Here is a 13,862-nt window from a genome sequence, read left to right as displayed (position 1 = left end):
AAAATGAAAGAAAATGATGAAGTGCCTAAAAGCTCAAAGTGGAGCCTTTCTTGGAGTGCCCCTGTAAAGCAGAGGGTTCACACCTTCCTCTGGTTGTGCTTTCATGATAGGCTGCTACATAATGCAAATCGTTTCAAAAGAAGCCTTGTTGATGATCTTTGTTGTACACGCTGCAATAATGATGCTGAATGAGGCCTTGTGTCATTTATTGCGCGACTGTCCAATGTCAAGAAATATCTGGCAAAGTGTTGGTGGCAAAGCTCGGTATTCCTCCTTTTTCAATGGAAATGTTACTCAATGGCTGATCAGAAACCTTGACGCAGATGGTCTAATATACTCAGAGAAATGGCCTACTTGTTTTACAACAACTTTATGTTGGATTTGGAGGTGGAGAAATAGTCTAGTATTTGGCAGAGGAGAGGACATACCCTTGGATACAGGACACTTAATAAGGGATAGAGATGAGGAGATGTGAAAAGCTCATAATTCTGAGTTTCAATTTCTCAATTCGGGAATACATGGCAGGAAGAAGCATGAAATTTTTGTCAGATGTGGTAGTACTAGTTACTTAAAATAGAATTAAATTGATTTGTAATAAAGTAGTTGGAGGTAGCATTAGTTATATAATGGGCAGATTTATGTGTATATAAGCATGAAATTTAGGATTTAATTGAATTGGTTCGTTGCTGATTAAAAGAATTGTTTATATACTTACAAAGTGTTGTATTAGATAAACACTTCAAATTAAAACCTAACGTTTAATCCTAATAGCAGTAGGATATAATGAGTATCACATACTCCTTCTTATAAGTATCGATGCCCTAACTACCCCTACTACGTTACTGCCATTTAACTAGAAAAATCAATTCCTTGAATAAAGCCGAAAGCCAAAGCGTGACACAAAATATTCCCGCGCCTATTTCCTCAATATGGTCCGTAATATGAAATTTCAGCACTCCACATTATTATCAACCCTTCGTCAAAGATTGTCAAATCATACAATGAGACGGTGGGGTTGGTACCGTTCGTCGGGTTCACATAGTTTCCAGCCTTCCCGCTATTGATTCAGAGGAAAGACTTGATATTTTAGACGATATTACTCATGCTATATCATATTCTGTTATCAAGTGTCAGCATCGATTGTCGAATTTGCATATCTCCAGGTCTTTACATGTTATATTCAATGATCAACACCGAAAGTCCACCGCAGTCATTGAATCATATTGGGTTGATATATCATGATATTCAATAATTTCTAAGATTTAGTCTAATTAATATAAATGAACACACGATTTTATGTAACGACGAGCTCTTTTATTCCACTATTTGAAAATAGGAGAATACATATCCCTTTAAGAGTTTATTATATTACTCTTTAAGGAGTATTACAAAGTAGGAATTGTGGATTTGTAAAGAAAGTAAATAGTACAAAGAGGTGTAGTATGTAGGAAGACTTATATTTGGTATGGCTTTTTGTGTTGGGTTGTTTTTCAATGTTTGAATGGCCATGACCTATATTTATAGGTGTGGATAGAGCTTGGAAGAAATGGCCGGAATATTCTAGAAATTCCTCCATCATTCTTGTATCCATGATGTTCTATGGAATTCACGAACCATGTATTATATTCTAGCTAATAGCTTCCAAGTTAATAATGCTCTAAAGCATTCAAGTAGGATATTATTCTAGAGATTCCGGAAGCCTCTAGAATATGCACAATACTCCACCAAAATAATGGGCTTATAAAATTTGGGTCATACCCAACAATCTCCACCTTGGACCAAATTTTATGTGCGCTCGTCATATGTTACCCGATCAACATTAAGTGAATATGTCACATGCTAAACCCGATTGAAACTTATTAGGTTCATAATAAGAAAGTGACTTAATTGGACCTTATAATGAGGGCGTTGTTGCCGAGTCGGGATTGAGTATGATGAAGCCATAATTGAAGATCCTTGTAATACATAGAGATTTCTATGTTTGATGGCCTTCAATATTTCTTGAGCACCTTTGGAGACTTTGACTAGACTTCCACTGGATTTTAGAAAAGATATTTAAACTTATTAAAATAATTGGTAAAGTGGTGGAATATCTGAAATAGAATAAATGAATAAAAATAAACGAATAAGAAAAAAGTTATGTATGAAAATTTTATAGTGGTCCTTATAAAAACAAAGGGCTACTATTGATGTTAAAAAAAAAAAATGGCTACAATTGCAAATACAGAGTAATAAAATATAGAAGGCTACCAATCTTACCATTGAAAATTTTTCTTTTTTAATAATCCGTTAATTGAATATAATCTATCGAATTCAGTTCAAATGAGGCTAAATCCAAATCCAATCCGCTTAATGATCAAATCAAGGACTTGTACCAGAATCGCTTGATCTGAATCCAATCCGACTTTTAGCATCCGATTCTAGTCTTTTTTATTTGGATATCTTATTTAAATCCATCTCGTTTGTGCTAACCAATACTTGTACTTTCTCTAATAAATTTCATTTCTTCCACTATATTGGTCGGATTTGGATCCAGAGCCAAACTTTACGGAAGGTTCAAGTCTGATTCACTTTCTATCCGAATTCTAATCTACTACATATTTAGATTCAGATTTGGACTATTAACCGACTTGTATCGAACTTTTTTCTTTGGATTAAATCAGGTTGTGATTGAATTGTTATCCCTAGTTTCAAGAGTCGATGAAAGATTAAGGTTATAAAACTTCTATTTTCAAAACTCAATGAAAGATTAAGGTTATAAAACTTCTATTTTCAAAACTCAATGAAAGATTAAGGTTATAAAACTTTCAATCATAGATACTCCATATTTCATTTCAATGAAATTTGGGCCAAATCAATTGTTTGAATCTAAAGAGCAATTTGAAATTGGATTTGGGCCTTTACTTTCCCTTCCCAACTTGAATGACTTCATTTACTTTTACTTTCCCAATTTTCTCTCTCCTCCATTGAAGGTGTACTCTGGTCTCTGGATTCTCCATTGAAGTGGCTTGTGAGTTTTCTCTCCTCCATTGTAGCGGTTGGTGAGCTTTCTCGCCTCCATTGAAGCGGCTTGTAAGATTTCTCTTTCCTTTTCTAATTTTATCGATTTTATTTCTGATTTACTGAATTTATTATTGAATCAATTGATTTGTTAGGTTTCTGTGCACACTTTGATTTTGATTTGAAGGGTTTTGGTTGTTGTGCCTAATTGCATGATTCAATTGATTATTGTTGCATTTTAACTACTCTGAAATCAGACTGCACATACACTATTTAAGAACAATAGGTCTTCTGAAATTTTTTTGTATACACTGGATGAATAGTGCACCCAACTAACCCAAGGTTAGTTTTTGCTCTTCATTGGATGATTAAGTGCACCATGCATCCGGGTGTGTATAACAATCTCTCAGTGGCTCATGTAATAAAGAGAACATTGAGTTGGAAGAATATGGTATGTGAAAGCCATATTGAATAAGCATCATTTTCAGGTCTCTAATTGAATAGGTATATTTTGTATGCCTTTGACAAAGTCATTCTTTATTGGGGTATTTAAACAACACCTTAATATTAGTCTTCGGATACCAGATATTATACCAATAACCCTCCGGAATACATACTCGTGGCTGCCGGCTGCCCTGCTTTGCATTGTGGTTTTCTTGCCTTATCTCTACCACACCACTAGTTATGCTTACTTCTAGCATTATTGTTACTTTGCTCTTTGATTGAGATATTTTTATGTATTCATTTGTTTCTTTCTTATTATCACAACTTCACAAGGATGTTTGATTTGAGAATACAAGAGTCACATAAGCGCCCAAGCGATGATGATGGATAAATGGGGTTAGTTATGATAGTTGTAGGATTATTTGTAGTAATAGGAGAGGCTGTCAACCCAATAACCCATTACGCGTTCTTTGGGAATTCTTTGTGAAATGTAGAAATTTTAGACTTCTTTTAGCATGAAGTTATTTGGGCCAAATTTTCATACCTTTTATAGTAAATGCAATATGATTCAATAAGAAAATTCAATCTGTAGCCCATTAGTTGACCCACCATTTCACTCCTACTTCTCTCCTCCACCGCCTCCCGCCATTGATACCTGAAGCTTCAACCTCCATTCAACTTTACCTATTCATTACAAGTTCTTAAGCTACTCAATCGTTGAATTTCCTCTTTCCTCAATTGCTAGGGTTTGTCTTCTTTCATTTTTCTCTCTCAATCTTCATTCGAATTTGATTAATTAATTTGCAAATTTTACAAGTTATTCAGATCGATTTTGATTCTTGCTCAAATGTTTAATGTCTTCATTTGATGATTAAACAAGTTCTTTTTATTTTTATTGCCTAATTGATGGTTATTATTTTTTATTCACGAACATACAGTTATTGTTGTATTTATATATGGAGTGCCAAAAATTGATACTTAAAATTCTCAATTTGTAGGTGTAATTGGCCTATTGTGTGTGTTAATTTGAAAAATGGGAAAGGCTAAGGGTGGTGCAATATTTATCAGGCTTGTCTCGTCGGCTGGTACTGGATTCTTCTATGTGACAAAGAAGAACCCTAAGAAGGTTCCAGAGAAGCTTGAGTTCCGTAAATTCGATCCTCGTGTTAATCGCCATGTTTTGTTTACTGAAGCCAAGATGAAATAGGCAAGATAATGATACTGCATTTTTCTGTTTAATGGCATGCTTTTATTTTGTATTGGCTATGGTGATAACCAAAATTAATTCAAAGTTAGGAGTTTTAATTGTGGTTTCCAGTTATAATTTTTAATACAAAGTACTATAACTTAGTTTGCAGTGCATTGTTGTTTGGAATTCTGATTTCCTTCATTGTTTTTGTTTAGATACAATATTGAGTGAGGCCTTAGCATTGCATCCTTTCATATTTGTCGTCCCTCAATCGAGTTATCTGCTAGAAGTGATTGAATGTCATTTGATTTATTCCGTTTTTCTGATTGTTGCTCACTGTTGTAGATACTGAAGTTACTGGTTAGACTTGGAGAGGTTTTTGCTGGAGTCGTAATTACAAATGATAAATGTCATCTCTACTTGTTAGCTTTTGGACATTACCCTCACCCTCATCCTTAGGCTTTGCCAATCGCGGTATAATGCAAGCATTTTGCCCCTGAGCTCAAGAATTAGCTTGATAAATAAAGTAGCTTTTCTCGCTAGCTTAATTTAGGCCTAGTTTTTCTTTTATTTTAGTTTATGATGTCGAGTTTTGGGTAATAGGGGTAGTATCATTGATTTTATTATGAAGTGGAAAAGGAGAAATGTTAGGGCATACTAAAATTCCTAACTATAGAGTTAGGAAAGTTATCAGCTACAGAATTATGAGATACATAAGTCTACATCTTGGGGTAAGGTCTTTGGTGTGGGGTGGGTGGTTTAAAATTCTACTTTCCAAAATTAAGCTTTGTTCTTTCTGGCTAGATTTTCTAAGGAATCGGCTGCTTGATTAGTTTAGGCTCCTTCGTGCACAAGCTTAATATGCATGTGTTTTATTACTTTAAGTGAAATAAGGCTGAGAAGAAATTTGTAATTGTATTTGTTTTTGGTGTGGGAGCTTGATGAAGTTATAAGGAGTGGTTAAACCTTTTCTGTAAAATTTGCTGCCTTTGAAGTTTAAAGGAGTGGGTGTGGCATCCTTTGTTATAGGGATTTGAGTGTAAAAACATGTTTGACAAAAGGAAACAAACAGGTTTATCAAGTTAACCCTCCGATTTCACTGTTCATCATTGTTGTACAGAGATAAATTAAATAGAGGGTTCTATGGTGACTTATGGGTATGGTTGCTTCTCTTTCTTCTTACTAGTTCAATTTTGCTAACGTTTTGCTGTTAATGATCACTCAATATGATATAGTTAGGTTGATCTGTATCCAGGGTTTAGCCTTGGGGTTTTTTTTTAAGGTGCCTTGTCAATGTGTCATATAACTGAAACAATGTTTATTTAGTGTATTTAGTTCTTCTCATTTAATCCGTACTTTGGTACTTGTACATTGCGAGTAGTGCAGATTGCAATATTTGCTTGCCCACTCTAGGAATGCTGTCTTAATACAGAAGGTGGGTTGGGAATCTTGGGATGATGGATGGGAAGAATGAACATACCACTAAAGAAGCAGTATGAGACTATGCTTAGAAAGGTCATGCTAACTTGTTTGACCCATAAATTTACCTCCTAACTTGACCGCTCTCTCTCTCTCCTCCCGGCTTTAAGGCATCAGCCTTCAGCCCTAATGAGGTGATTGTTCTTTGTGCACTAGCTAAACAAGGCTGACAGAATGCAGATAGTTGGAAGGTCCAATCTCGAATGGGAGGATTGGAAAATGTAAGTTTGTTCATGTTTTTGTGTGTGAGTTTGATTGTCAATAATTTGCTACAAGTGAAGTTTTAGTGGATGTGGCATTCTCTTTAATAGGGAGGAAGTGTAAGAAGTTTGATAAAAAAAATTCGCAGGTTCTTGGCTTTCATATCAAAATTTTCAACTCATTGTCATACAGAGTAACTAACATGCTTCATTAATCTACTAACTTTCACACCCTTTTCAGTTTTTCTACTTCTACTTAGTTCTTCGGCCTTCCCCCAATTGGATTATATTGAATTGATATAATTTTAGACTGTGGTGATCACAAAGTAGTATAAAGAAACTCTTATATTTTTGGTTAAGTATAGAATAGATCCAGTGTACATTAATTTATTGTGCGCCCAACAATTTAGTAGACACCGTTTGACTTTTACACTATTCACACAACACGCTTTGACTTGCTTTTGTGGTTTATAGATTATGTCTTTGCTACTGACAAGGCTACTTGAAGAGGGAGACTGGGAAAATGCATGGTCGTGCTGGATCTTATTTGAATCGTTACAATGTTTATTTTATTAATATCTACTTTTTATAATTTTATAATGTTGATAATTAGATATGTTAATCGTTAAAAACATGCGTTGACAAGAGTGATAATAGAAAAGTATCAACTAAAAAATTAGAAGAAGTATATCATATGAAATGTGATTATATCATACAAAATGTAATTATATAATTTGAAAAATGATTATATCATCTAGAAATTGATTATTTAAATGTATTATTTTAATAGTAAATTTATCATTTTAAAAAAAGTATCAAACAGTAATTATTAATTTCATTCAAAATATAATTGTATTATAAGAAATGGTTTAAAATATGTTTTTTCATTCAAAATTTGACTCATAATAAGATAATTTATTTCCTAAAAATGATTATATTATCCAAAATTTGACCCTGTCTTTAATAAATTATTGTAAACCCAATATTTGACACACTCAAATAATGTAATCACATTTTGGATGATATAATCACTTTTTTTAGATGATATAATTATCTTTATAGAAATAAAAATTTAGTCATATGATATAATTATCTTTTGATCATATATTTATCTTTCGAATGATATAAATACGGTTTGATACCTTTTTAATGATAAATTCACTTTTTAAATGATAAATTTACTTAATTAGTTTCGGTAGTTTCGGGATATAATCACTTTTCAAATGATATGATCACATTTCGTTTACATAATTACATTTCAAATTATACTCTAGATGGTTATTCTGCACCGCGTCTATTCTATAATTTCTATATATTTAATTATTGATAAGCAAAAAATTATTTTTTAAAAAATTAGACAATTGAAAATATATAATTAATTGCTCCGTTTTCAAATACTTGCCCACTTTTTAAATCCGGCTGTTTTTTAATATTTGCTCAATTTCCTTATTTGGAAAGATTTTACAATATTTAATTCATTTTTTTCAACTAGTGAACTCATAAACCATACTCGTATTTTATTAACTGATTTAATTCATTTTTCTTAACTAATGGACTCAATATAAATCGAAAGCCTATTATATACCTTCGAGCATACCGTAAACCCCGGTGTATATAACTAATTCTAAGATAAATCATACTACTTTTGTTTATATCATATTATCTCTCCTCTCATTCTCTCAACTACTTTTGTTTTTTTTTACAATTTTTTTTATTTTTTCACTCATCACACTACCTCCATATTTTATTACTTTATTTAATTTCTCTTGAAACTCCATGCATTAATAAATGAAGCAATTACTTTAAAAACAGGGCTATATTTTTCGTTAGGTATAAAATACGAATAAAAAAACAGTTACGGAGGTGGTATATATACGGGATAAAAAATAATGATGGATAAGGAGACACAAAATCAAGATACTCTCCAATGTACACGTACCTTACCTCTCAAATTCATCATCATCATTTCATTTTTATTTTGATAAACCCTCATTTAGTCTTCTGATTTTCTGATTCAAAATTAATTTCCCACATCATAGTACTTCTCCTGCTAAATTCCACTCAAAAAATCCAAAAACAAATCAATTAAAATAATCGCAAAGAATTTTGAAGTGAGAAAGAATCTGGTACCTTCTTTCCATTCATGGGTTACCCACTTCTAGAATCTAACCCCCTATTTTTCTACTCTTTACTTTTTTTGATTTGATTGATATTATCTTCTTCGTCTTCCCCAAATTCTTCTATTTTTTGCCTAAAATTTAGGGGTTCTGTTGAATTTTTCTGGGAAATGGATGATTGGGATTGGGAGGTGTTGCTTCATGATTCTCCTGAAGTAGAAAAAACTGAAATTAAAGATGAACAACAACCCAGAATTTATGCTTCTTCCTGTTCATCTGATGAAGTGGGTGTTATTCGTTCTGATTACTTTTCGCTTGATTCGCATCAGAAGTTTGCTGGGGTTGAAGAAGAAGATGAAGAATCGTCGGATAACCCTAGTTGGATTGATCCAAGCGGTAGCAGTATAGCCGTAAGAGGAGAGAGAATCAGTAGCAGTAGTAGTCGTAATTCTGATTCCAGTGATCCTTCTGATTCTCGAAATTTGCTGCTTTTGATTGACACTCACTCTGATTGTGCTTTTGATTCTGCTGTAAATGGGGATAACATGGAAGTTTCTGGGGAATTTCATGATTCTGATGTTGTTGATCAGGTTGAAGGAGGAGAATCTGAAGAAGTAGTTGAGCAGTTAAATTCGAATTCGATTGGAAGCTCGGTGACTGCTGAAGAAGGAGGAGAAGGAAGAGGAATAAGCGAGACGATTTCAGAGTCGAATGAGGAGAAGAAGGTAGTGTGGTGGAAGGTGCCTTTGGAAGTTTTGAGGTATTGTGTGTTGAGGGTTAGTCCTGTTTGGTCCTTGTCAATGGCTGCTGCTGCGATCATGGGTTTCGTGATTTTACGACGCCGGTATCTGTATAAGATGAAGCGCAAGACACAGGGGTTGCAGCTTAAGGTCATTGTTGATGACAAGGTCTATGTTTTACTCCCTTTGCATTTTTATCATTTACTCTTGTTAATTACTTATCTTGTACTTGTACTGTTATCATTATGATTTACTAATGTTTTATGTTGTTTGTCTCTTGCCTTGTGATTATAATAATGATTCTAGAATCCAGATTATTTTTTGTTTTAGACTTATAATCTTAGGATCATTTTTAAGGTAGGGAACTAAGTGACAAACTAGTGTGTTCTGTGTTGGTAAATCATGCGTTAGAAGCTGTTTTTTTTTTTTGTATGGCAATACATTATACATATATATTTAATTGTTTTTGGAGTGGATGACTCTTGACTAATCTTGGGTATAAGGGTATTTTAATTCCAAAACAGCTGATAAGGAAAACCCGGAGTGGTGTTAGATTTACCCAAAATATTAATCAATCTCGGTGATAAATTAATTGAGTGTTGAATTGAAATGCTGTGATTTAGTATCTGAAATGTATTTCCATAAATCTAATTTGAATGGACGGCATATTAGACTATTCTGTCTTTGTATTAGTGCTGTAGTGTCTGCTTATTAGGGAGAGAATCATGCATAAATTTGGTCATCAGTCACTCAATTAATAAACGTGTTTTTGGCATCAGTCAACCACTAGCACATGAAAGAATGATAAGTCTAATAAAGTAGTGGACATTGGTTTTGTTTTTATTCATATTTTTTACTGAAAAATCTCTCAATAGTTTAGTGTTATCATTTACTGTATTATAACATACTCATATATATATATATATATATATATCCTTTTTTAATGAATAGAAAAGCTAGAAGGTTAACTGCAAGTTAAATATATATATATATATATATATATATATATATATATATATATATATATATATATATATATATATATATATATATATATATATATATATATATATATATATTTCTGTTTGATGGCAATTCGCCCAATTGTGCTACTATTTTCTTTGCTGGAGCGTGCCTTGAGTAGCCCAATAACTTGCTGTATGTTAATTATATGTGATATGGAAACCATGGTTGGTAGTTTCATTGTGAAGTTATGGCATATTGGGGGATTGAGGGGGTTAGGAATGGTCAAAATGACTAAAATGCTGCCCGGGTTTGTTGGAACCAGGGGGAAAATTCCACCCTTGTCTGATAGTTAATTAGTGAAATTCTTCCTTCTCACTGTAATTTAAATCAGTTCTTGTAATGGAAGCAGGTAAGTGTTAGCCCTCTGGGGACAGTGTGAACAATTTTACTGGAGATACATGTCCTTTACTGGAAAGTCAGTGCAACTCCTTTCAATATATCCCAATTATGTATATTGGGAGGAAATCATATTCTCAATCACTTTAGGGTTCTATTATCCAAAATTTGTCTCTGTTTTCTTTTGCTTTATTTTTTCTTTCACAGGAACAGGCCAACAGTTCAAGCCTTTGAGAATGTGACTTTGTGTGTGTGTGTGTTGGGGGAGAAGAGGGGGGGGGGGGGGGTGGTGGTTGGACTAATCTGATATTAAATAGGAGCTTTTGTGGTGTTTTTAAGCTTTTGTACCTCGGTGGCTTGGTGATTTGCACACATTACCATAGCCTGCCTATTTTGTTGTCCAGGCTGAGTAAACTTCACAGTTGATCAACCCAATGAATTGCTTTAGGCTAAGAATTTTTTACTGATGTAAAGTGAACTTAAAAATTCCATCTTAGCTGTTTTCATGGGCATTGCCAGTCTTCATAGATTTAAAGCATGGGTTCTTTTTCATGCTTTGGTTGTATGTTGATCTCTCTTAACCTTGGTTATTAATTTTGCTTTGTTGACATATTTACATCTTCCACTTTGCTTTGTGACCCTGGATTCTGTAAAAGTTGTGAGTGATGTACATTTCGTTCTGTTAGCTTGTGATGATGAGGTGTTGACACTGTCGCTTCTTATCCTTACTTTTGGTGTCTTATATGTTTTTGGGGATCTGATCTAAGGGAAGGAGAAAGTTGACACATTTAGTGTGAAATAATGCTATTCCTTGTAGCAACTACTAGCAAGGGTAAGGTAAAGTCAGTTGTAAATAAATATTCCCTAAAAAACCTATCAGATGCTTACACACTACACCTTTTCTTGTTAGTTAAGGTCTTTAGGTTGACCTCCTCAATGTAATAGTGAGGTAGTATAGCCTTCTTGGCTGTAGGTTTAACTGAATAAAGCTGAACATTACTTCCTCTGTCTTAAAATGTACAATGTTATTTGACAGAAATAATTTTGAACTGTTTCTCTATCATATGCTCTCAATGTCCTTAAAGTCAAAGTAATCAGATTTAGAAGTCAATTGGCCCTTTTATAATCCCATAAAAAATATTTGAGAAATATTTATTTTTGTTCTGGGAAATACATTTTTTGAAAATCTTGTCTTTCGTTCAAGATAAAAGTCAAGAGTGATATCCTTATATCACTGCAGGCCTGAAGCTTTGGTCTGGTAGAAGCTGGATGTCAATTTATTATAACTGTGTGATCAACTACACTCATGACTGAATAGATTTATTTTATCTTGTATATGTGCAACACTTGAGCTTGTCCTGGGCACCTAATTTTTTATTCATTGATTGGAAAATTTTCAACTAGATATGGATATTGAGCTGTGAAGTTCACTTTGGAGAAAAGCAGAGGAAGGATATAACATCATCTGCAATTCTTATTTTTAACTGCTTATGCTTCAATATTTATTACCTCATTAATTTCTTCGTTAGTTAGCATATTTTATAGTGAGCATCTCTCTAACTCTGCTGTTAGTGCTTTTGATGTCTTGCAGAAGGTATCTCAGTTCATGAGTCGAGCTGCACGGCTTAATGAAGCATTTTCAGTGGTGAAGCGTGTACCAATTATACGGCCTTCATTGCCAGCACCTGGATTGGCTCCATGGCCAGTTGTGAGCATGAGATAGGCCCCACACAATTCTGATGAAAGGACAGCCGTTGTTTTGCTTTGAGGTCTGAAGGATTGCATGTTTACTAGTATTTTGCCTTGATGTGTACTTAATATTTTAGTCGTGTGTTTTCCTCTCTATTTTTTTTTCTTTTTTTTTTGGACAAAAAGATTTGTGTCAAACTTCTCTAGCAGTGGGTTGTAGATTTTAGATTCGACTTTGCTAAGGGTGTCGAACTGGCATATGGATATTCGTCATTGTACCAAAAAATGTTTTTCATGTTTTGTAAATCTACTGGAGTTACTGGAAGATATAATTCTTCAGCTCTGATGGTGCTATCCATTATATCAATTTAGGAGGTTTATCTTGTGTATAGATTGGTGTTTCTTTTAGTTTGTAGTAAATGTTGTGTTACTGTGTAATCTTTGTTACATAGACTCTTCATTTCACCTCAAGTACCCATGTTAGACCCTCGACACTCAGACATATGACACTTGGGCACTTCACTTTTGGTTCAAAATCATGGATTTTTTTTCACAAGATAGCCGAGTCGGACGCTTTGTACACATATTCTTGTCGGACATGGGTACCCGAGTCCATATAACATAGTCTGTAATTGTTAAAGGAGTCTTGTGGTTTCTATCTAAATAATAAAATGAACATATTGTTTGTAGTGCTGTATACAAAATCTGAAATTCATAGGCAGTGAAGGTTGTTTTAATGAAAAACCATCATTCCCAGTGTCTTGAATTGGTTTCAAAGCTTGCCACACATCCCAGTCCTAAAAGCTCTGATATTGCAGAATTAGCGTTGAGACTCTAGGTCAGAATAATCGTCAGATATTATGTATCCCCATACGTATAAATTATCTTGTCCCCAAGTATTTCTGCTGCTCAATTTGAATCCATAACTTTGATTATCTATATCTTAATATCAGTTGAAATTTTTATAAGTTTGCAGTATTATAAAAATATGCAACTTGACCAATCCAACATTATATACTTAATTACATGTGTATATGATTTTTTTAATAAAAAAATCAAGTCAACGTTGTATATGAATGGTAGAAAAGTAAAAGCAGTGCCCTTAATTTAGAAATAAAGGGAGGACTAGAACTTAATCATGTAGAACTGGTCCTCGAATCCGAATTAACCCAAAGGACAAACCGGGTTGAACACTAAAATATTTAGGAATAGAGATAGTATATTTAGAGTGTTTTGTATAAAGAAATATTTGGCTTATTGGCCTTATTTGCTTCAAATGAGCATTAACTGGGTAGATGAGGAAAATATCTCTTGAGTACACCTAATTTTAAATATACCCAGGTACAAGATGAAGGTTTCTAGTACCTTTGTGTACATAAAATAAACGTTAAAAATGAACTTGCAAGTAGCTAATCTCTGTGTACACAGAATAATTGCTAGAAAGGAACCTGCAACTAAATAATAAAAGGCATAGTACCCTGTATAAGTAGGGGTGAGCATGGGACGGGTACCCGTACCGTTAGTACTAATGGTTCGGGTACCCGATAACCAATATTACTAAAAGTGATATCCATAACCCGAACCGATAAGTTCGGGTACCCGGACTTCGGGTACCCGTATTTTCGGAACGGTTATTGGGTAC

General features: G+C 33.7%; 1 protein-coding gene across 1 annotated transcript; it reads left to right on the top strand.

Moving 5' to 3' along the window:
• The first annotated feature begins 8,216 nt into the window (after positions 1-8,216).
• On the top strand, positions 8,217-12,609 carry LOC145639236 (uncharacterized). Its single transcript, XM_081690416.1, has 2 exons — positions 8,217-9,337; positions 12,123-12,609. The coding sequence occupies exons 1-2, from the start codon at positions 8,600-8,602 to the stop codon at positions 12,252-12,254; spliced, it is 870 nt and encodes a 289-aa protein (XP_081546542.1). The 5' UTR covers positions 8,217-8,599; the 3' UTR covers positions 12,255-12,609.
• The last annotated feature ends 1,253 nt before the right edge of the window (positions 12,610-13,862 follow it).

The sequence above is a fragment of the Chenopodium album genome, chromosome 7, assembly GCF_948465745.1.
Source record: "Chenopodium album chromosome 7, dcCheAlbu1.1, whole genome shotgun sequence".
NCBI classification, from domain to species: domain Eukaryota; kingdom Viridiplantae; phylum Streptophyta; class Magnoliopsida; order Caryophyllales; family Amaranthaceae; genus Chenopodium; species Chenopodium album.
This window is presented reverse-complemented; position numbering and strand designations above follow the sequence as displayed.

Bases quoted from the DNA above. Each gene is read 5' to 3' on its own strand.
- LOC145639236 (XM_081690416.1), top strand. From the start codon at position 8,600: ATGGATGATTGGGATTGGGAGGTGTTGCTTCATGATTCTCCTGAAGTA. The intron at 9,338-12,122 runs GTCTATGTTTTA...GATGTCTTGCAG, and splicing joins AGGTCATTGTTGATGACAAG to AAGGTATCTCAGTTCATGAG.